General features: G+C 40.8%; 1 protein-coding gene across 1 annotated transcript in view; it reads right to left on the bottom strand.

Moving 5' to 3' along the window:
* Positions 1-21785, bottom strand: part of CACNA1E (calcium voltage-gated channel subunit alpha1 E) — a 427487-nt gene that overhangs the window by 77922 nt on the left and 327780 nt on the right. Inside the window, exons 8-19 of the mRNA XM_066597440.1 lie at positions 21496-21611; positions 20690-20743; positions 20418-20507; positions 20116-20325; positions 17544-17656; positions 15967-16079; positions 15720-15851; positions 12730-12802; positions 11953-12070; positions 7188-7255; positions 6178-6275; positions 2135-2707 (exon numbers count right to left, since the gene is read on the bottom strand). Of these exons, the coding sequence (XP_066453537.1) occupies positions 2135-2707; positions 6178-6275; positions 7188-7255; positions 11953-12070; positions 12730-12802; positions 15720-15851; positions 15967-16079; positions 17544-17656; positions 20116-20325; positions 20418-20507; positions 20690-20743; positions 21496-21611 (1758 nt within the window). The remainder of the gene's footprint in view (positions 1-2134; positions 2708-6177; positions 6276-7187; positions 7256-11952; positions 12071-12729; positions 12803-15719; positions 15852-15966; positions 16080-17543; positions 17657-20115; positions 20326-20417; positions 20508-20689; positions 20744-21495; positions 21612-21785) is intronic.

The raw sequence follows: 21785 nt of genomic DNA, 5'->3' as shown, positions 1-21785 counted from the left end.
TCCTCAAAAGCAACCTTTGCCACCCTTGGCTTACACGAATATCTTATATATGTTGTCATTTAAAGTTCCACTTTCTCATATTCCCATTACATTATTTCACAATAAATAGTCATAACTTAAAAACTAGCAACGATAGTAAAGGTAATATCTACATTTGTCGAGCAGCAGGTATTGCTTTATATCTAAAATACTTCCTACAAGAACCAAGACAGTTTCTTGGATTTGTTAAAGAGGACCTGTCACGTCCTCTGACAACCAGAACGGGCTGAATACTTCTACAGCTACTTCCTCACTGATTCCATTGCTGTTTTTAATCTTTTTTTAAGCACCTCTCCAGGTTTGTCTGCAACGGCTCTCACTATATTTGGACCCTGGCATTAGTCCACAGTCAAATGGGCAGTCTCCACTGCTTAGTGTCAATCAAACGTCACTGCAGCCACTGACACTAGGCAGTGGTGATTACCCTTTTAATAGTAAAGCAGCATTAGGCTCCAATAGTAACATGAACTATTGCTGCTAAATTAAGGGAAGGGTCGGCTGAAACAAAAATAAAAACGATGAAGGAATCAGTGGGAAGTCAGCTGTAAAGGCGTGTATCCCGTTCTTCTTGTCAGAGGTTGTGACAGGTCCTCATAAAATATCTATTTACTAAAATGTATTAAAGTGGTTTTCCCAACCAATATTTTCATGGCACTAGGATATGCCATACCTTTAATATCACAGAGGTACACTCTCCAGCTGATATGAATGGGTCTCTGTTGTATTTTCCCGCACAGCGTTTGGCCAGGAACGTTACTGTGCAAGGGAAATCTGTGAGGAAGCAACAATGTTCAACTAAAGCTGCTGTTTGTTGTGGTTTGCCATCCACAAGCAGGGAGTGGAGTCTGGGTGGCGTCACAACATCAGCCCTGGTTTATGTGATAGCGCCTTTGGGACATAATCCCTGCCATTCGGCACTGGGCACCGATGAGTGCATCTTTCCTGCCAATGCCAAAGGCATCTTAGGTGTTGTCTGTCAGAAATCCCTCAATGTTAATGGTCACTGCAGAGGCCCCCTTAGGCACCATCTGTCGGAAATACCTCAGTGTTTAATGTTCTCTTTTTCGCTTCCCTATCATTCATATAGGGACAGGGTAGTTCCCCTAGGTTTGAGATGTGGGGCTGTCCCTCCTGGGACGATCACCCTGCTTTCAGGCAGGGTCTCCCAAGTCAAAGTTGGGTAGGGATACTGTTCCTTCTCCTAAATTGTATTACCGCCTTTGTCCCCTTTTATGTTTCCCTGGTTTTGGTGATATAATACATGTATATGTGGGTTCATTGTGAATATATAATATGACTTTGTTTGACTTGTTGGTGACGTCCGTAAGGGGCGTCATACTTGCTCACTGTATGAACATAGAACTGCTCTTTTATGGTCATAATTGCATCATTGGAGTTCAGACCCACACTAGTCAGTAAGTGATGATATAACCTAGCGATATGTCATCACGTATTATTGTGGAAATTATTTTTTATGTGGTTGTTCCATTTCTTGCAGTTTTTAGACAACTCTATACATTGCACAGTGGCCCAGGTTGGTACTGCAGGCTGAATCCATTTGAAGTGGATGGGACTCAGCTTGCAGTAGAAACCTGGGCCACAGTGCAATGTACGGAGCTCTCCGAGAACAGCTATAAGTGTGACAAGCCCTTTAAACAATTAAACATGAATCCGAGGGTAGCTTTACACCGGACAACAATTGAGTGGACCGTTGCTCGAAATAGTTGCTAAAGCGAACAAACAACTGTTTATGTGGTTTTTTTACACTAAGTGATTATTTTTCACTTGTACAATTTAATGGTCCCTGAAGCGCACATCTGTCTGCAAAGGTATTGGCTAGTTGTCAAAAGACCAGCAACTATTTTTAGGTGAGCTGAAACGAGTGGCTGTATTTGCATGGAACGGCCATCGCTTACATTGGCTCTTTCAAGCGCTTGCTTGAACAATAATTGTCCCATGTAAAGCCAACCTAAATTATGTATATGTCAGACCTCATAAATATCAATACCATGTATCTTATTGAATTGCTTATGAGTGAAATCTCTCTAAAGTCCATCAACTATCCAAAACCAAACTGAATATAATTACGGTGTACCTCTCTTCACAGTGTCTTGTACAGCTGTTGGGTTGTTCCTCTTCAGATCCTAATAATTCTTTCGCTTCCCCATTGCTTTTTTCCTCAGTATGTATTTGTCCATCCCCTACATTATCTTTGTTAAGACCACCCTCTTGGCTAGCTGTGGTGCTGTTAGGTGTGCTGGACGTTTCTCGACCTTCAGTTCTAACTTTCTTGTGGCGGCTCCTTCTCTGGCTCTGCCTCCTCTTCATAACATCTTCAGGAGTCGTACCATTCTGTTCTGCGTCTTCAACATTCCCATGCTTAGATTTTTGTCTCCAGTGTTCCCTGAGATTTCTGTGAGAAGGGCTTTCTTCACCATTAATGTGACCCTCACTGGCATGGATTCCCGGGTTTTCTTTTTGTCCATCTACTTTTTCTGCTTCTAGACCCTCTAAAGCTTTAGCCTTACGATATATACTAGAATGCGGGTTCAGAGCTGCTAGTTCTTCATTCTGAAGGGCTTCCTGACTGGATATCTGTATATGCCTCCTTAGCTGGCTTGTACGTTGCTCCCAAATAGACATTGCATGCCGTTTTCTGCGGTCCTTCCTAGTTGGAAAATTAAGGAACCATTCAGAGAGTTATCAGAGATTGGTTCTAAGTATTCACACAAAGATTACAAACCTATCTCCTGTTGTATCAAAAGAGGAGGTTCATTTTATGTTACACTAGTATGTTACGTTAAATATTTGGACATAATCTAATAAATGTGTCGGCTAATATATAAGGTAGGTGAGTAATTTTAGATTTGGATTTCAGGGTTTTACTTTTTCAATTACTGGTTAGTTGCTACGTATTTAAACCAAGCATTATGTTATTCTCGTAATGTTGAGTTAATACATGCTGTCAAACCAGTAATTACTAATGTTACTAATAAGTTCTATGTCATTACATGACTCATCATTCTGACTGAACTATTCCACGGGGTTCATTCAGTCATCAAGCATTCACTATATAAGGGGAAGTCTATAGAATTCTTGTCCATATAACGATTTATATCTTTGAGTTTGCTGTAAACAAAGTGCAACTAATCTGGAGTTCTGAGAATTTACTAGAGCAATTTTCCATAAAATACAAAAATATACATCTGTAACATGATGGCTTATTACATACTTGTATTTGAATCATTTGGGGATTTCCATGATTTTGTTGTTGTCACGTCTGGTATGACTAGTTTGCACAACCGGAAAGTGACAAGTTATGGTCGAACCGATAGCAGATGACATGTTTTTTTGAACTAAGAATATTAGACTAAAGTATGGCTAGGTACGGGGAGCTATACAAAGTAGTTTGCCAGAAAGAAATTGGTAGCACCCGCCCTGAAAAGGGCGACCCCACTATGGGAAAGTGACCAGAAACCAGTCACAGACAAACTGGTGAGAATTACATTAAACATTAAAAGTACTAAGCTGAATGAAACACTTCTTCTGAAAACTAAAATGATTGAGAACTACAATAGAGAAAACTCTGGCACAGCATGTTGCCAGTTCACAAACAGTATAACCGATGCTCTTAGAACTGAAGGGACGATTTATATACTTCACAATTGCAACTGATAGGCTAACTCGGGTTACAGACAGCCTATCAGCTCTGGCAACAGAGGGAGATGTTACTCCTTCAGTGTCCAGCACTGAATGACAGCGCACATGTACCGTCCAATGCATCACATGGTCTGGGGTGGCATGCTGACGTCACCCGGACTAGGCAGAGAACCTGAAAGTCATGGCGCTGTCAACACCATGGCAGTTGTGTTCTGTTACTAAGTCTCATTATAGCTGAAAACATTTCATGCTATAACTATTAGCTTTACGGAACCACCCTATGTCTAACATTAGCAGATTCTTATTCTTCACATCAGAAGCATAAAGCTTTGTGCTTTCCTCCCTCATATTCTTCCAGCATAAAAAACAGGGTGATTCACACATCATCTTGTGATATGAGAGGTTTATAAGGAGTGAACATGAAGACAGATCTATTTGATGCCCCATTTCCAGGAACCAGTATCTGTATTTTGGCATATCAAAATGTAACTTGAAGCTGCTCTCTTGGCACGTCTCATTTTTGATACTGGTTTTTTTGTGCTCCATCAGGCATGAGGGACTGATTGATACCTTTGCAACCCCTATAGCTACCCCTAGTCTTTACTAATATCATGACCTCATGCACATAGCAGAGCCATAGGGAGCTATATAGACTATTCTTCTCCATATTTTAGAGATATTTTCCCCTATGTATCTCCATAATACAGCATTTGATTGAGCCCAGCACTTTTTTTGATTATCAGATTCTGTACAAATCCAAGAGAAAATCTCTTTATGACTATACATGAAAGATTTGTAAGGCTCACATATTAAGGCCTCAACAGCAAGTGTATAAAGGGGTTGTCCAGAAGTTTTAATTGAATTCCAAACCTGATCACTGCAATATGGACAGCCTTATCTGCTTCCAGCACTGTCTGCAATGACAGCGGGCCCAGTGATGAGCTGATCGATGAGCATTGCGAGTGACAGATTCTTGCCGAACAACAATTGATGACCTATGCGACAAGTCATCATTAGTGAAAGTTTGTAGAAATCCTGGAAAACCCCTTTAAGAAGGTTCTCCGGGACTTTTACTATTGATGACCTATCCCTAGGATAGCTCATCCAAAATTGATTGTGGGAATTTGCCTCTTGGGATTCCCGCTGTTTGACATTTTTAGGCAATCATCTGATCCCTGGGTCCACTAACAGTGCGAACAGTGCTGGAAGCAAACAATGTGGTCCACACTGAAGTGACCCAGAAGGTGGCTCCCATTGGGTGCTGTGCCTGTATTACCATAGTGGACCATTGCAATGTTGACCGTGCTATCTGCTTCCAGCACTGTCCACATTGACAGCTGGCCCAGGGATCAGCTGATAGGCAAGGAACCCAATTTGAGGATCCAAACCAATCAGCTATTGATGACTTATCCGTTGAATAGGTCAACAGTAGTAAAAGTCCTTGAGAACCCTTTAATTCTCTTGTAGCGCCACCACAGAGGAGATGAAGTAATACATTGTGCCCATTGAAAGCAATGTGCTGCACAGACATATTGGGTTGTCCAGAGAGATATAGAAGGAGAGATGCTCCTTTGAGCTGCTCTGGTTAATTTATGAAGGCTTTGAATGAGGGACTCTCCTCTATCAACTCAGAATGCTATAATAATTTGAAACTGAATTTGCTAAACCAAGCAACCCATTTAGTGTGCAATCATCAGCAGAAACAGGTTCCAAAACTAATTTTCCTAACAGCTGTTTTATGTTATACCTCGCACGTATTCAAGGTGTATAGTAGAACTTTGGAGAAAGTGTGTCATGCCACTAAACGACCTTTGGTAGCATAACATAGAGTATTTCAGGACTTCTGCAAAAAAAAATCTCCTGAATAGGCTTTCACATTAATAAGTAAATGGATCTCTGCTATTGGATGTGTGCCATGCTTACGTGACTTGAGACAAAAGTGCAGTTTGATGGCAGCCAATTTTTAACATTTAGAGATAGTGTAGAAAATATTGTGATTCTAATCATTCCAGGTCACTTTGCTGATGGCAACCTTCAAAAAAGTGCAAGCAATAAGATTCTCTCAGCTGGTGAAATAACTCTAAGAATGTCTTACAGAGTTAAGGTTGCATTCAAAATGTCCATATGAGATTCAAGAGCAAAGCTATAGGAAGTGCTATGTTAGCAGTCGAACCAAGGCTCAGCTGTCTGAATGGGCACAAAGTCTACTTTGCCACAAGAAGAAACCAATATTATAAATACAACATGGTAACTGGAGGCCTGAGTACAGATTTCACATTGGGTCACAGGAGCTTCAAGTTAAACCTCTGGTGGGTTAAATGGATGTTCTCTGTGGCCACAAAGAATATAGTATGGAGGGTACAGACGGCACAAAGAATACTTGTGTATTACAAAAAACCTGGGCATTCAGGGGTATTATTATGCACAATATTAAAAGGCAACGTTAAAAACAACATATGCGGTTTATAACTAACTCACTCAACAGATGATGCATTAGGTGCAGACATAGGGCTGACCTCCTTGGCTTTTTGAAGGGCATGTTTCTGGTTAAACGCCTCCTCTTCTTCTTGCTCATCCTATGGAGAATCATAACAAATTAGTACTCATCCAATCGAACGGTAAATTCTCCTAAAATTCAAATTGTTTACTTTTTACCCATCTTGTGACCCAAAAAGCCTGATACCAAGCATATAAAGAAATCTTTCAAATTCAAAAATTTGGAAGGGCATCGTTTCTCCTTAGGGAGAGCACTTAGAAGGTGTTAGGAGACTTAAAGGACTACCTATGATCCTCTGGGAAATATGCAAATGGGAAGATGGAACAATGCCTCTACAGCACCACCTATTAGAAGGCAGCATTCCTGCAAGTCAATGTCAGACCTATTAACAAGTCTTGTAACAATGACTGGGAATTATGGGCCAGAGCCAAAATTTTCTCCTCCCAAGGAGAAATGATACCCTTCCCAACTCACGTCTATAAGCTTCTCACTAGCCAAGCCTGCAGCACACTGATGAGGGGCAATCACTTCAAAACTGTTGTCTGTGCATGGTCATTTTTCCCTTCCGGAGAAGACTCTGGGTTTGGCTCATGATTCCCAGTCATTGTTACAAGGCTTATTAAAAGGTCTAGTATTGACTTGCAGGAATGCTACCTTCTAATAGGTGGCGCTGTAGAGGGATTGTTGCATCTTCCCATTTGCAAAGCTCTTCAGTAGCAGAGCACTATCCAGTGAGATTTACCACTAAAGTTAAGGACATATATTGTATTTATGTACTAGCTGCACGATGCATAAACAATTAGATGGTAGGTATTGAGGGGGTAAGGTGGGTGTGCCTGCTTTTTATTTCTTCTACCACTCTCAGCTGTTGTATAAAATATTCTTTTAATGCTGGATAACCTTTTAAGCTCATCTCACTGAACACCGATTTTCAGTATGTTTTTCAGTTATCTGGTCATTGAAGGGTCTGTGACTTTGAATGAGCACTTACCTTGGTCAGCTCTTGTGCATTAGCCAAATTATCCACAGCGATGGCAAGAAATACATTAAGAAGCGTGTCTGATAGAGTTAAGGTTCAGATTCTTTAAATATGAGTGGAATACTGTAATCCACAGATGAATTAATTGGCAATTTTAGAAAGAGAACATAATAGAGTATGTCGGACATGTGGCTGAAGAATCTTGACAGCTTGCTAATCCTTCCATGAAGATGCAAGCCATCCCAGATACATTTTTCTTGATTCAGTGTGATATTGCAAATATATAACGAACAAAGTGAAGAAATGGCCTACATCATGGATTGTGTCTAATATATGCTACTTCACCAAACAAGGGGATGGTAACATACACTGTTATATATAATGTAGATGGTGCAGGGTCCAAGGGTTCTAGTGTCCAGAATCACTGATACTACGACTACTCAGAAATGGACGGCGCACACTTTATAGGTTTGCCAATTACTTGCAAATTTAATATTTATTTTAGAGTCTTAATTAACATCACAAGTATAAGGATCCACAAAAAGATGCTAACACTAAGGCCGCTCTCACACATGCGTTCAGGTTAACCCTACTCAGAACAGCGTCATTTTACTGCGATTTCGAGCTGAATTTTTGAACGCGTATCACAGCATTTGATAGGGTTTTTTAACGCGCCCCATCATTGTGATGGGGGTGCGTTAAAAAATACAAAAACGCTGAAAAATAGAACAGACCACACTCGAAACTCGCGGCATTCCATACACTGTATTCGAGAGCATGTCTGAGAACCCCTATTAAAATCAATGGAAGAGTTATACCGCGGTTAGCTCAGTGCTAAGGACGCCATGCTAATCATGGTAAAAAGTACTGTGTGTGAGAGCGGCCTAACAGTGGACAATGAAGAAGACTGGTGGGATGGAGATCCATATAGTCCATGCTATAAAAGTATAAATAAAATAAACATTAAGAGGCTGAGTCTCATCAGAACAAGTTATACTCATATTGAAGTTGACGAGTCTTGCTTTAAAAACCCTTACCAATGAACTGCTAAAGGGATTGTCATACCAATACGTGTTACCTGCTATTCACAAGATAGGGGATTACGAGCTGACCAAAAACATGGAGGGAGGGAGCCATTAATGTCACCGAGGGTTGTGAACGACTAAACAGCTAACAACAACAAACCAGCTGACCAGTGGCGGTTCAACCGCTACAAGACCCACCAATCACGAGAACAGGGGTCCTAAGAGTCCTTTGCATGAATGGAGCAATAGTCAAACAAGCGCATTATCGTTCCATTAATTTCAATGGCACAGCTGGACTGTCCCTTGATCCTACCTACCTCTAGTAGTCCCATTGAAATGAATGGACCGGCGGCGTGCATGAGTGACCCTTGCTCTGTTCATGAGAGGATCTTTGGGACCCTTCTTCTCGTGATCGGTGGGGTTCCAGAGGTTGAGTCTGCACCGATTAGCTAGTTATCGGCTAGGGACAAACCCCATATAAATGTAGAATTGCATACTGGCAGTTCAAATAATTGGCCGTCCATATAATACTTGAATGGGCCATATCCATCAGAGGGAAAGCATTTTTTTTGTCTGCATTCTCCTCTGGTGAACAAAGCAGGCTCCAGAATCAGAACCACCTTCTATGATGTCCGGGGGCCATATGTACGCGGGCTGACAATCACTCAATTGAGTGATTATTTGGGTGACTATCGGCCCGTGTAAAGCTGCAGAAGACAAGCACTGCAAAAAATGTAACTAAACCCGATTGTAAAAATGATTGCCAGCCCCAAATACATGCACTTCAGTGAACATAAAATTGCCACAGTCTCCGATAGGCTTCAGGTAATTCAGGTGCCACATTATATACGCAGAAGGTGAGCTACTGTAACACGTTTGTCTCATTGACACTTCTGAAGTCAGTTTTCACGAAGTAAGACCTAAAACATTTTTTTTCTCAGTTCACACAATTTTCAGTTTCACATGTGCTGAATTATGTGAAAATCTTGGGACAAAGTGTTTTTAAATTATTTATGATGGTGATAATTAAAAGGAGCCCACAAAAGAATTAAATAATGATTATGCATGTTGGTTAATTTATCATTTTTGAATGCAAAGTGATCGTGACAGATGAGAGTGACGGTAAATCTATTATAATAATTAATATGGCAAAAGAAAATGAGAATTCATTTAAGTAATTACCTCTTTCATAAACAGTGAACCTCATCAGCACAGATGATCTCCCTGGCTGCAATTTTTAAATCTGATTTATAACTACTGCCCCCAGAGGAACAACAAAGCATGACAGTCCGTCAACAAAAAAAAAGCACTGCACACAAAGCTGGTAAACATGCTGTGTGTGAATCCAGTCTAGGAGTGCTTACCACCCCCAATCAATTGATGCTAATTCCTTCAAGTGGGATTAAAACCATATAAAATTCAACTGTTGCTCTATGCCGTTCTCCTGCCCTCCTCTCCTCATATTCTCATCAATGTGATTTATACTTTACTTTGCTTGAATTTTGCTAAAGGCTTCAATTTCTCAGGATTAGAACTTAATTTTTCAATTTTAAGTGCAAAAGTAAGGGACCCGCTATATAATGTTACTAATAACACACATCTGTACCGCACAAACATGAAATTTGGCACGATCACTGTTTAGGTCCTAAATAGGAATATTACATTCTAAGCATGAAAAACTGTGAGAAAATCTACGGTACATAATTCTTTTCTCAGAAACCATAAACCTTAGAGAAATGATTTGCATAATGAGGAGAATCTACTTATCTCTATCTGTATATACTGAGGAGAATCTAACTGACCTCTGCGTGTATATACTGAGGAGAATTTACTTGACCTCTATGTGTATATACTGAGGAGAATCTAATTCACCCCTATGTGTATAGACTGAAGAGAATCTAACTGACCTCTGTGTGTATATACTGAGGAGACTCTAACTGACCTCTGCGTGTATATACTGAGGAGAATCTACATCACCTCTATGTGTATATACTGAGGAGAATCTAACTGACCTCTGTGTGTATATACTAAGGAGAATTTACTTGACCTCTATGTGTATAGACTGAAGAGAATCTAACTGACCTCTGTGTGTATATACTGAGGAGACTCTAACTGACCTCTGCGTGTATATACTGAGGAGAATTTACTTGACCTCTATGTGTATATACTGAGGAGAATCTAATTCACCCCTATGTGTATAGACTGAAGAGAATCTAACTGACCTCTGTCTGTATATACTGAGGAGAATCTACCTCACCTCTATGTGTATATACTGAGGAGAATCTACATCACCTCTATGTGTATATACTGAGGAGAATCTAACTGACCTCTGTGTGTATATACTGAGGAGAATTTACTTGACCTCTATGTGTATAGACTGAAGAGAATCTAACTAACCTCTTTGTTCATATACTGAAAAGCTGTAAAGTACATAAGGACTGCAGGGATGGAGCATGCCTTTAAAGCTAAGAAGGGGCTGCAACCTCCAGTCTGGGGGTAAATTTGAATAAAAGGAGTGTTACCTTTAAGGTAAAAAACTGAGGAGAGTGGGAGGAGGGCACATTCTGCAGAGGGACATCGGTACATGCAGCCTGAGAAAAATCTAACGCTCCTCTATGTGTATACATATTTTGTTCCATGGTTTCTCTAAAGTAACCATGACTCCATAAAATTTTCCGTGCGAACAACAGGTAAACACTAGAGATGAGCGAGCATGCTCGGTTAAGGCAATTACTCGAGCGAGCATCACTTTTTTCGAGTAACTGTCTACTCGTCCAAAAAGATTCGGGGGGTGGCGGGAGTGAGCAGGGGGTTGCAGGGGTGAGCAGGGGGAGGGGGGGAAGATCTGTCTCACTCTCCCCCCCCCCCCCCCCCGCCGCCTATTGAATCTTTTCAGACGAGTAGGCAGGTACTCGAAAAAAAGCGATGCTCGCTCGAGTAATTGCCTTAACCAAGCATGCTCACTCATCTCTTGTAAACAGCTGTGCCAAATTAACTCAGTTGAAGCCAGGTATATCAGCTAGTACAGTATATATTAAATTAATTTTTTTTTAACACGGGAGCCTATGTTTGCAGATGGCTTGGATTGGAAGCATCCATTACAGGCATACGTTTTCTTTTAATATGAGAGCCTATGTCATCTCGTGTCATTTATGTCGGGACACTCATCTCACTCATATGCTCAGACAGGGAAAACAAAAGGGGAACACATGGATTTTGGATATCACACTCACAGAACTCTATGGACTCTACTGTACTTCAAAGTACCATGTGCTTAAGGTCTTAGATCGTAAACTCTAATGGCCTTTTTTTGTCTGAAAAATGATTCTTTAATAATATTTACAAAATCGTTCATTGTGTACACCTATTGTATTCTCATTAGAGATGAGCGAGCATACTCGATAAGGCAAACTACTCGAGCAAATAGTGCCTTATTCGAGTACCTACCCGCTTGTCTCTAAAGATTCGGCTGCCGGCGCCGGTGACAGGTGAGTTGCGGCGGTGAGCAGGGGGGAGAGAGTGAGAGAGAGAGAGATCTCCCCTCAGTTCCTCCCCGCTCTCACCCGCCGCTCCCCGCCCCCTGCTGGCACCCGAATCTTGAGAGACGAGTGGGCAGGTACTCGAATAAGGCACTACTCGCTCGAGTAGTTTGCCTTATCGAGTATGCTCGCTCATCTCTAATTCTCATAGTCCACCTCCTACAGAGAAAATATATATCTGTAGAGTAATTAGCACTTAAATAATTAGGATACAGTTGCCAAATAGTGTGAGGACGATGAAATAAATGGAAGACCACATTCCAGAACGGACTCCACCCTGCGACCGGATACCATTGTACATCACCTCATTCCAATCTTCTCCAGTTAAAATCTAAATAAGTGACAAACAACATAATAGCTTAAAGTCTATGAGCACCTTGGAGGGCGATTTTGTTTTACTTAACTGAATGCATTTTGGGCTGAAAATCATTTTTGCGCTGCGGTTTAAATAAAAATGTTGCACCATTTGGCTTTTGCAGCATCTACATATCACTGTGTATAACAAGCTGTAGAAGACATCTCCCTTCAGATCCGTCAGTGTGCTGGCCTGACGGTTTGGTCTTCAACTTTGATCTGTCCTTTTATGAACTTTCTATCAGCTTCTTTATAAGTGATCAGAAATTAGCTAACAAGAATGCTCCGGAGAGGAGAGAGCATGGGGAAACTAAGCTGTCAGTTGTCACTGATGGATCTGAAGGGAGATGCCTTCTGCAGCTTGCTATATACAGCGATATGTAAAAGCTTCATTAGTCAAGCAGTGCAAAATGTTTCATCAAACCCCATTACAAAAATGAATTTCATCCCAAAATACAGTCATTTAGGTAAAACAAAAATGTCCCTGTAAGGTGTTCATAACCTTTACATTTTCTTGGTGAGTAAAAAGCTATTATCAATGGATAATACAATATTATCAGTTTATGATTAATGAATGCATCTTAATGTAGATACAGATTAACGCATCTGTATGACATACTGTGGGCATAACATTACCTGAAAGACAGTCATGATGGCTGCAGGAAATGTATCAAAATTTGCAGAAGGGGTGCCATCATTAAAATTAAATCTGCAAGCAAATAAGATATAATTTATAATAAACACAAACATAAAATAAAGAATGTCAGTACAAAAGCATTAACAACTATAATTAAAAAGATCATTAAATATGCTGCAATTATTAAAACTATTCTCTTCTATTTCAAGACTCTTCAAAAAATTTGTGTAAAATCCAATATGGCCACCATGTCAGCAAATAACTACTTACATCGCTAATTCCGTAGCGTGGAAAAGCTTGGGGACAACGAATGTTAAACTGTCATCTTACTATGCATAATGACAGCTACGAGGCCCATGACAGGAGTGAACCCATGGACAATATTACTCCAATGCCTAAAAATAAGGCATTCACGCAAGTAGGAAGAATAACTTCACTGCCTTCTGAACTAGACACTAATGCCAAGGGAATGGAGGAGACTAATATCCCTTAACTATCCAGTTATGCCAGTGACCCAATGAAGCCAACGTAGAAACCATATTACATTCTTAGTCAAAAAAATCACACACCTAGAGGGAGTTGTCATTTTGCTGCAAAACTCGGCATGCAGTTACATCTCAGACAGATCTGTAAATGATTAGAGTTGTGGTGTTTTTAGATGAACCGTCTTGTCACCAGAGACCCTAAAATTGGTTCCCCCCTTGGCCTATAAGAGACCCTCGGAAGCTCCTTGTGTGTAGTGACCTCTTCCGCTTGTGTAGAGCTTGTTGACCACTAGACGCCTCTATGATGGAGAACATTATTGGAATGCGAGAAGATGGCTGGTCATATGGACGAACTGCCGCCACCTGAGCTGTTCTGACCAGACTGTTAGGAGGTGTTGAGACCACAACACCCAAGGTGACCAGGCTCAGAACTTCCTTGACAGACCAGCAGTAAAGAGGATCGCCCAATAGTACGACAAACACAAGCAGCTCCAACTGTTTTGTTGTCCGCCATCCAGAGACAGGTGGCACCATAAATATGGTGTGTCTCTCAGAACCATTTCCAGGAGCTTTGCTGAAGGACACTTGGTCTCGTGGTACCCATTACCTGCCTACAGATTTCTTAGAATTGTTTATTATATATATATATATATATATATATATATACACACACATATATTCAGTGTCATGCAGCCAAGAACTGGATAGAAGCTACTCAGCTGCATGGAAATCAGATCTAAATGATATTTGTTTTTCCGACAGACCACAAATTGCAAATTCGAGGAAACTGCAAATGGAAATTGTGCAAACATTTTGCATTTTTTATTAGAAAAATGATATTTGTACTAGAGGTCAGTTTCTGGAAGGATCCCTATAAGCTTTATACCGTTCTCCGTTTCCTCACATTGCCTTTTCTCTATGTATTTAAACTGTTATTTTCCTGACTCCTTAGATTAAGGCACTATATCATCTCCTTTGTGGCGGTAAGCAGTGTTTACAGTATTCTAACACTTGCTGCAATGATCAATATTACAGTTATTCATCAGTATAATTAGAGCTGGTCTCCATGAGCCTGACATAGTGAATTAGACGAGGGTCCACTGGAATGGTTGCCGCAATCTTCCTGCCTTCTTCACATTTTTCTACTTAATGTTGATGCTCTGTTAATGCTTTCAGGCAACATACAAGCAATGTTCTGTCATTGTGTGTTACGAAGGAAAGTATAGTAGAGTTCTAATGCCTAAACAGCACATCTGATAATTTCCATTTTCAATTAGGCCACATGCACATGGCAGGGCAAGGACTCCACATACCGCCATATGGTGCTTGCATGAGAGTGGACTAATGAAGATGATGGATAACAACAAGCTTGTATACTGTACATGTTCCTGTGTGCTTAACTGTTCACCAAGAAGTTGTGTGCAATGTTAAAATGGCGGTTCTCCTAGGCATTGGATGACCTCGGTTAAGGCCCGATTCTTTAAAGGGCCGTTCTATTGATTTTCTTGGTCATCTATTAAGTAGCTATCCCACCAGCATATATCAGTTGGCTAGTGTTACCTTGGTAGTTATTTCTTTCTGTCTGAAACTCCTGGCCTCTTTCTCCTCAATGGTCATGTGATCTCAATGCTGATCCACTTAGAATTGCTTGGAGTTATGATATCTGAAACTTGTCAGTTTCATAGACTGTTTCAATTAACTACCTAGAAGGGGGCACAGGCACTCCCATCCCATTTACTGATGATGACACAGATGCTGTCATACATCTATAATAGAGGAGATCATAGTCCATCCTCCTGACTGTACACTTATGGTCTGTAGATTATTAAGGTTACTATAGAAGGTAATGATAATTAAGCTGGATAATTAAACTGTGCCCTGCAGGTAAAAATTTTATAGTGTTAGCTAATGTTGGGCTGATGCATCATGGGATTGGTTTGAAAGTGAAAGTAAAAAATTCTCACTCTCAATATGGTGCCTGATAAGCATCAGATGGGAGGCTGCACTGCAAGGAGATGGCTGCAATACAAAGAAGAGACCTCCAGTTTGTGGCAGGCAATCAATTGAGGGGGCAATCAGATGATGGAAAAATGTGTCTTCACCGAAGTGGCTCTTTAAGAACAGGGTCTTTGTCAGAAGACCTTGTTGCATGCATGTAGCATGTGGGTGCATGGGTACTGTGCCAATAGCACAAAAGAGTTGTGGAGACTACATAATAGGTGGAAATTGGCACTACAGCTGGTTGGGTGTGTGTAGTAATACTCTATGGTCACATGTATGAATTATGAGGCCTACCTGAATCTTATCACTCCAAGATCAGTTATCTACTACCCATCTTTATTTGTCCTACGTATAGCAAGCAGTGTATAAATTGACTTCATTCCACATCTCTGTTGACGTCCAATCAAATTTATTCAAATATTATTTACCATTTCATTTACCATTGGTTATTAAATTTGAGTCCAAACATGACATATAATTATGGAAGGCACCAAAAGACGTACCTGCCACCATACAGCTGCATTCCCAGTAGTGCAAAGACAACAATGAAAAGGAAAAGGAGGAAGAGCAGGCTGATAATCGATTTCATGGAATTCATCAAAGACACCACCAAGTTCCTCAATGAGGCCCAGTATCTGGAGAAATACACAAAGTTCTACCATCACCCTATGCTTTAAATACAAGAGTTAATGGACTAATATTCAATGATACAACGTAAAAAACAAAACCAAAAACACCCCTTGCACTTACTTGGTTATCTTAAAAATTCTTAAAAGACGCAAAGCTCTTAAGACGCTGATCCCAAAAGATGTTCCAGGTCTAAATATGGCCCAAATTACTTCAAATATGCTTCCTATTGTGACCTGAATGAGACAATTGAATGCAATGGATTCACTGGGGACATTTAAATAGTTAATTTTCAACTTAAAAGGAAAGCTGTATTTGTTCAAAGTACTGAGTAAGAAATGGTTCATTAGTTGCTAATCGCTTTTTTCAGCTTATTGAAACAAAGTGACTAATGAGCAACTTCTCACTCAATGCGAACAGGCAGTCGTTCATCTATGAATGACTTCCTGTTCTTAGTAAATAGAGGCAAGCGGCCAAAAGAGGTCTCTAGTGAGCTCTGCCTCTAATCACCGAATGACTTCATACTATGTGAAAGCGCAGGGGCAATAGTCATTAGGATGCTTGTCGGGTGCTTAAGCATCTGACAGTCATCCTGTGTAAAAGCACCCTAAGGAATTGCGACTCGCCCATCCTTTGAACCCGCATGGGAGTGTGAACTTTTATACAGAGAATCCCCAGGTCACTACTCCGCTGGAGTAGTCTCCATTAGCAAAAGCTAGTTCTTGGATGGACAAAAGACACCAATTCACAGTAACAAGGTAGCAGGCAGGAATTGTAGTCCAACATATAGAGGTAAGGCAGTGAAAAGGTAGAGGTCAAGGCAAGCAGCCGACATGAAGACATGGCCAAAAAAGCCAGATTGTTGCTAAACAGAACTGAAAGAACACACTTTCCCTGGGTACACTAACCATATGGACTTTGTTGATCAGGCATTAGGTGCCTTAAAGAAGCCTAGGGTTCCTGGGCATTGGTTGTTGACAGGTGGTTTTGGAATACTCTGGCCCTTTAAGAAACCAGAAGCTAGTGTGTGCAAGAGAGAGGAACTAACACAGAGTTGTGTAGAGGGGTGGCAGTTGGAGCAGGACACCAGACATGGATGGGGTGAACCAGCAAAATGTGACAAGGACACTTTTAGTTCATTGAGTGGTTTCCTCATTGATGATCTCCAACAATAAGCAACATCGGAGAAATGAACATCACAGAAGATCTTTGGAGGAACTGGTTCCTTGTTTGTTGCATGCACAGTCTATTGACTGCAATCAGGTAGTGACCCATTTCCAGTTTGTTAGCACTGCAGAGGAATTAGACACTTGATGCTAGGCTTCCCCAGAAATCACAACTGATGTTGGGGTCCTGGCAGTGGGAAAATTTATGTTCAACTAATTGTTAGGGACACGTCAAACAAAAAAACAATTGTGGACCGCCCCTTTAAGGATAGAGATCCACCATCAAAACATGTAGCCTTGTGACTTCTTTGGTGTGTCCAGATTTATTCCTGGATGTCTTCTATGCATCCTCCTGATATAAGTTTAGCAATATTCAATTTTATTGCTAACTTCTACAGCAGAACAAGCTGTAAAACTATTTTAGTGTACAGTAACTACTGTGTTCCTGAAATATTACAATATATTATCCTATACTTGGCATACGGATGTATTTTTGTCTTTTCTTGGCAACATGATCAGAATGTATTTTCTCACCCCACAGTCGAAACAATTAAATGATGAGTGAAAGTAGAGGCGGGGGCCCATTCCATACATCTTGAGAGACATCTCCACCATAAATAACCCAAGAAACAGGAATTCTGCATAGTCTGCAAAGAAGAAAAAAAAAATCGCAAAACTAAGATAAAACCAACATTTAGATGAACGTCCGGAACAATATAGAATACAGTGGGGGTGGGAGGTAAAGTTAGAGCACAATCTCTCAAATCCACATAATGCAATCTGCAGAAGTCTACATGTTATCTACAGTAAAGTTGTAAAGTATTAAAAAGTAAGAGCCAAAGTTAGCTCCATTATGTGCCTTTTAGAGACATTATCCCTTCTGTTCCCCCAGAAAAGCAATGTGCCAGTGCAGATCTGAAATGGAAAATGCACCCTCCTAGACAATGTTTCATTGATACACCTTGTTACAAAGTACAATTATTTTGTTTATTAGAATTTTTTTGGCTCAGATATTGAAGACTCATCCTAATCTGTGTCATCAATATCAGATTGGTGAAGGGACAACTCCCGACACTCCTGCAGATCAGCTCTCTAAAGAAACATGGGTGGCATATTCTATCAAATGCTATACTATCAGCGTATTCTTCTGTAAGTTAGTAGAGAAAAATATAGTGCCTCCCTGAGACACCATACTGACGGCATCCCGGTCCTAGGACCTTACTGTACACTTTATTCCTGTGCTGTAACTTCACTGTAAATATTGTTTACAGCTGTGAAACCGCTGTGCGCATTATTTCTGAATTGTGACATCACTATGTGCATTATCCCTGTACTGTGATATCAATATGTGTATTTTCCTTGTCCTATGACATCACTGTACACCAGGGGCGTAACTATAGAGGTCGCAGGGGATGCGGTTGCACCCGGGCCCAGGAGCCTTAGGGGCCCCATAAGGCCTCTCTTATCCATATAGGGAGCCTAGTACAATGAATAAAACATTGTAGTTGGGGGCCCTGTTACAGGTTTTGCATTGGGGCCCAAGTGCTTCAAGTTACGCCTCTGCTGTACGCATTTGCCTTATGCTGTAACTTTAATGTGCACATTATTGCTCGGTTGTGAAACCCCAATCAACATTATCCCTGTATTGTAAAATTGCCATGCACAATTTTCCTGTATTGTGACATCACTATATTCATTATCCCTGTAGTGTGACATCCCTGTGCACTTTATCCCTGTACTGTGACATCACCATGCACATTATCTCTGTACTGTGACATCACTATGTGTATAATCCCCGTAGTGTGACATCACTATGTGAATTATTCTTGTACTTTTACTTTAATGTGCACATTATCCCTGTACTGTGACATCACCATGCACATTATCTCTGTACTGTGACATCACTATGTGTATAATCCCCGTAGTGTGACATCACTATGTGAATTATTCTTGTACTTTTACTTTAATGTGCACATTATCCCTGTACTGTGACATCCCTATGCACTTTATCCATGTACTGTAATATCACCATGCCCATTATCTCTGTACTGTGACATCACTATGTGTATTATCCCTTTAGCATGACATCACTATATGCACATTATCCCTGTACTTTGAAATCACCAAGCACATTATCCATATTGTAACATCACCATGCATATTATTCTTGTACTGTGACATCACCATGCACATTATCCCTGCACTGTGACCTCACTGTGCACTTTATCCCTGTACTGTGACATCGCCATGCACATTATCCCTGTAGTGTGACCTCACTGTGCACTTTATCTCTGTACTGTGACATCACCATGCACATTATCCCTGTAGTGTGACCTCACTGTGCACTTTATCTCTGTACTGTGACATCACTATGTGCATTATTCCCATAGTGTGACATCACTGTGAGCAATATCCCTGTACTGTAATTTCAATGTGCACATTATTGCCCTATTGTAAAAATCATTGTATGCATTATTCATTATTAGAGATGAGCGAGCGTACTCATCCACGCCCCTTTTTCGCCCGAGTACCGCAATTTTCGAGTACTTCCGTACTCGGGCGAAAAGATTCGGGGGGCGCCGTGGGTGAGTGGGGGGTTGCAGCAGGGAGTGGGGGGGGGGAGAGGGAGAGAGAGGGGGCTCCCCCCTGTTCCCCGTTGCTACCCCCCCCACGCCACCACGCCTCCCCCCGCCCCCCCCCCCCCCGGCGCCCCCCGAATCTTTTCACCTCGAAAATCGATCGATCGATCGAGTAATTACTCGAAACGAGTATGTTCGCTCATCTCTATTCATTATGGAGACCAAATAATTATAAGCTTTTTATCAATTCACTGCAGAAGGTGGTTATGGTGGGACCCATTATAAGTTTTGTTATGGGGCCACATGGTTACTTTTTACACCCCTGCTTAATACTATATACATTTTAGCACAATATATTATTGTGAGTGCATTTACTCCTTAAAGAGCACCTATGAATCTGTATAAGATCCTGATGAAGGTTGTATTCTGATCTTACAGTCTTCTAGGTTCTTCTGTCGTGACTCTAAGACTATATCTGTAATATACATATCCTTCCTACTGTACTAATAAAAGTTTTAAAGACTTACAAAGAATATTAGAGAGCCAGTAAACCTGGTCATGGTGAACAATGGCCACACAGGCAGTGTTGAGAGCTACTACTCCTAAGACCATCCAATAGAAAACTTGGGATTTGATCATATGGCGTATGGATATACGTAGCAGTCGTTCTTTGTGACGAAAGTAAGATGCGCCATCCATTTTGTTACTTTTAATGCTAGCTCTTGCAAGAGGAGTACCTACGAAGTGGACATACAAAGCTGATGTTATAGCATCTACAGTGTAGACTATAGAATACACATTAGGTTACGTCATAGAAATCTACACCCACCAACAGAAGATATGTCAACACAGTGGTCCTCGTTTGTGTCCCGGTTCATGGCTTCTGTTCTACTCCGTTTAATTGTTGCTCTCCTGAGAACTGTAGCCAAAAAAAAAAATGGAGAAAGTCATCCTTTGATGACCACAAAATCATATTATTGCTCACAAAGTAGAGTCCTACACTTTGAAATAAGTTTCAAATACACTAAATAGTTGTGAGCAAGGTCTCTGAGAAATAAAGACCATGAAGGGTTTGAAGACCGCAAAAATGGCTAATCTTACCTTCCAAAGCGGAAGTCCCAGAATTTTTATTTTCTTCAGCTAACATAACTTCCTCTGAATAAAGACAAACATACAGAGAAACTTGACAACTTCTTAAGAAACAATTATAATGCAGTCAAGAGTGAATATGTGCGCTATGCATGGTGGTTGAACGATTGGACCTACAGTAGATAGTCTAGAAGTACCATGTATATTCTAGTCAAAACCATCTTGACCAGAGGCGTAACTTGAAGCTCCTGGGCCCCAATGCAAAACCTGTAACAGGGCCCTCAAACATAATGCTTCATTCATAGTACTAGGCTCCCTACATGGAGAAGAGAGGCCTTATGGGCCCCCTAAGGCTCCTGGGCCCAGGTGCAACCACATCCCCTGCACCCTCTATAGTTACGCCCCTGATCTTGACCAATATCTTGAGTTTTCTTCATGGAAGAACATTGGGGCACATGGAGTACATATGGAGTCGAGAATGACACTAACATGTAGGCATATTTATGAACTGACAGGCAATGCATTTTGTATATTTTCTAGTACTCACTTTGGTGCATGGTCTAATGCGGTGCCAATGGCGAGAAATATGTTAAGTGGGAGCAACATAAATTGGTTATGTCATTGTTAAACCTGCTTTAATAAAAATGGCAATCTGATTGGTTGGTCATTGATCTCACCCAGTCTAAATGAAAATATACCATAACTGTTACTGTAGTTCCAAAAACCTTTACCTTAAATTGTAATGTTTTTAATTGAGACCTAAAGATCCTACTGAAAAGAAGAATTTGACATGCAGACTTTTGTATTATTTTACTCACCTGCTTTATCTATCCAAGCCCGATACCCATTCAGTTCCCTCTCAATCTGCTGCTGCCTGCGCAACTTCATGAAAGCCCGTCGGTTCTCCACACGCTCTCTCTCTTTGGCAAATTCTCTGCAAAGACAGGAGAGAAAATTGTTATATGGCTCTGATAGAAGAGAATCCCATAAATCGTGCACTGAGAAACTAATGGCTAATTAAAAAGGAAATTGGCTCCTACGGGGTCTACAAAGAGAGAGACAAAGCTGTAGTTAGCCTCATCTAACAACTCCGTAGGTGGTGTGGACA

This window comes from Eleutherodactylus coqui, chromosome 3, assembly GCF_035609145.1.
Source record: "Eleutherodactylus coqui strain aEleCoq1 chromosome 3, aEleCoq1.hap1, whole genome shotgun sequence".
In the NCBI taxonomy this organism is placed as follows: domain Eukaryota; kingdom Metazoa; phylum Chordata; class Amphibia; order Anura; family Eleutherodactylidae; genus Eleutherodactylus; species Eleutherodactylus coqui.
The sequence above is the reverse complement of the archived record's forward strand: the minus strand, read 5'-3'. Positions and strand labels throughout refer to the sequence as shown.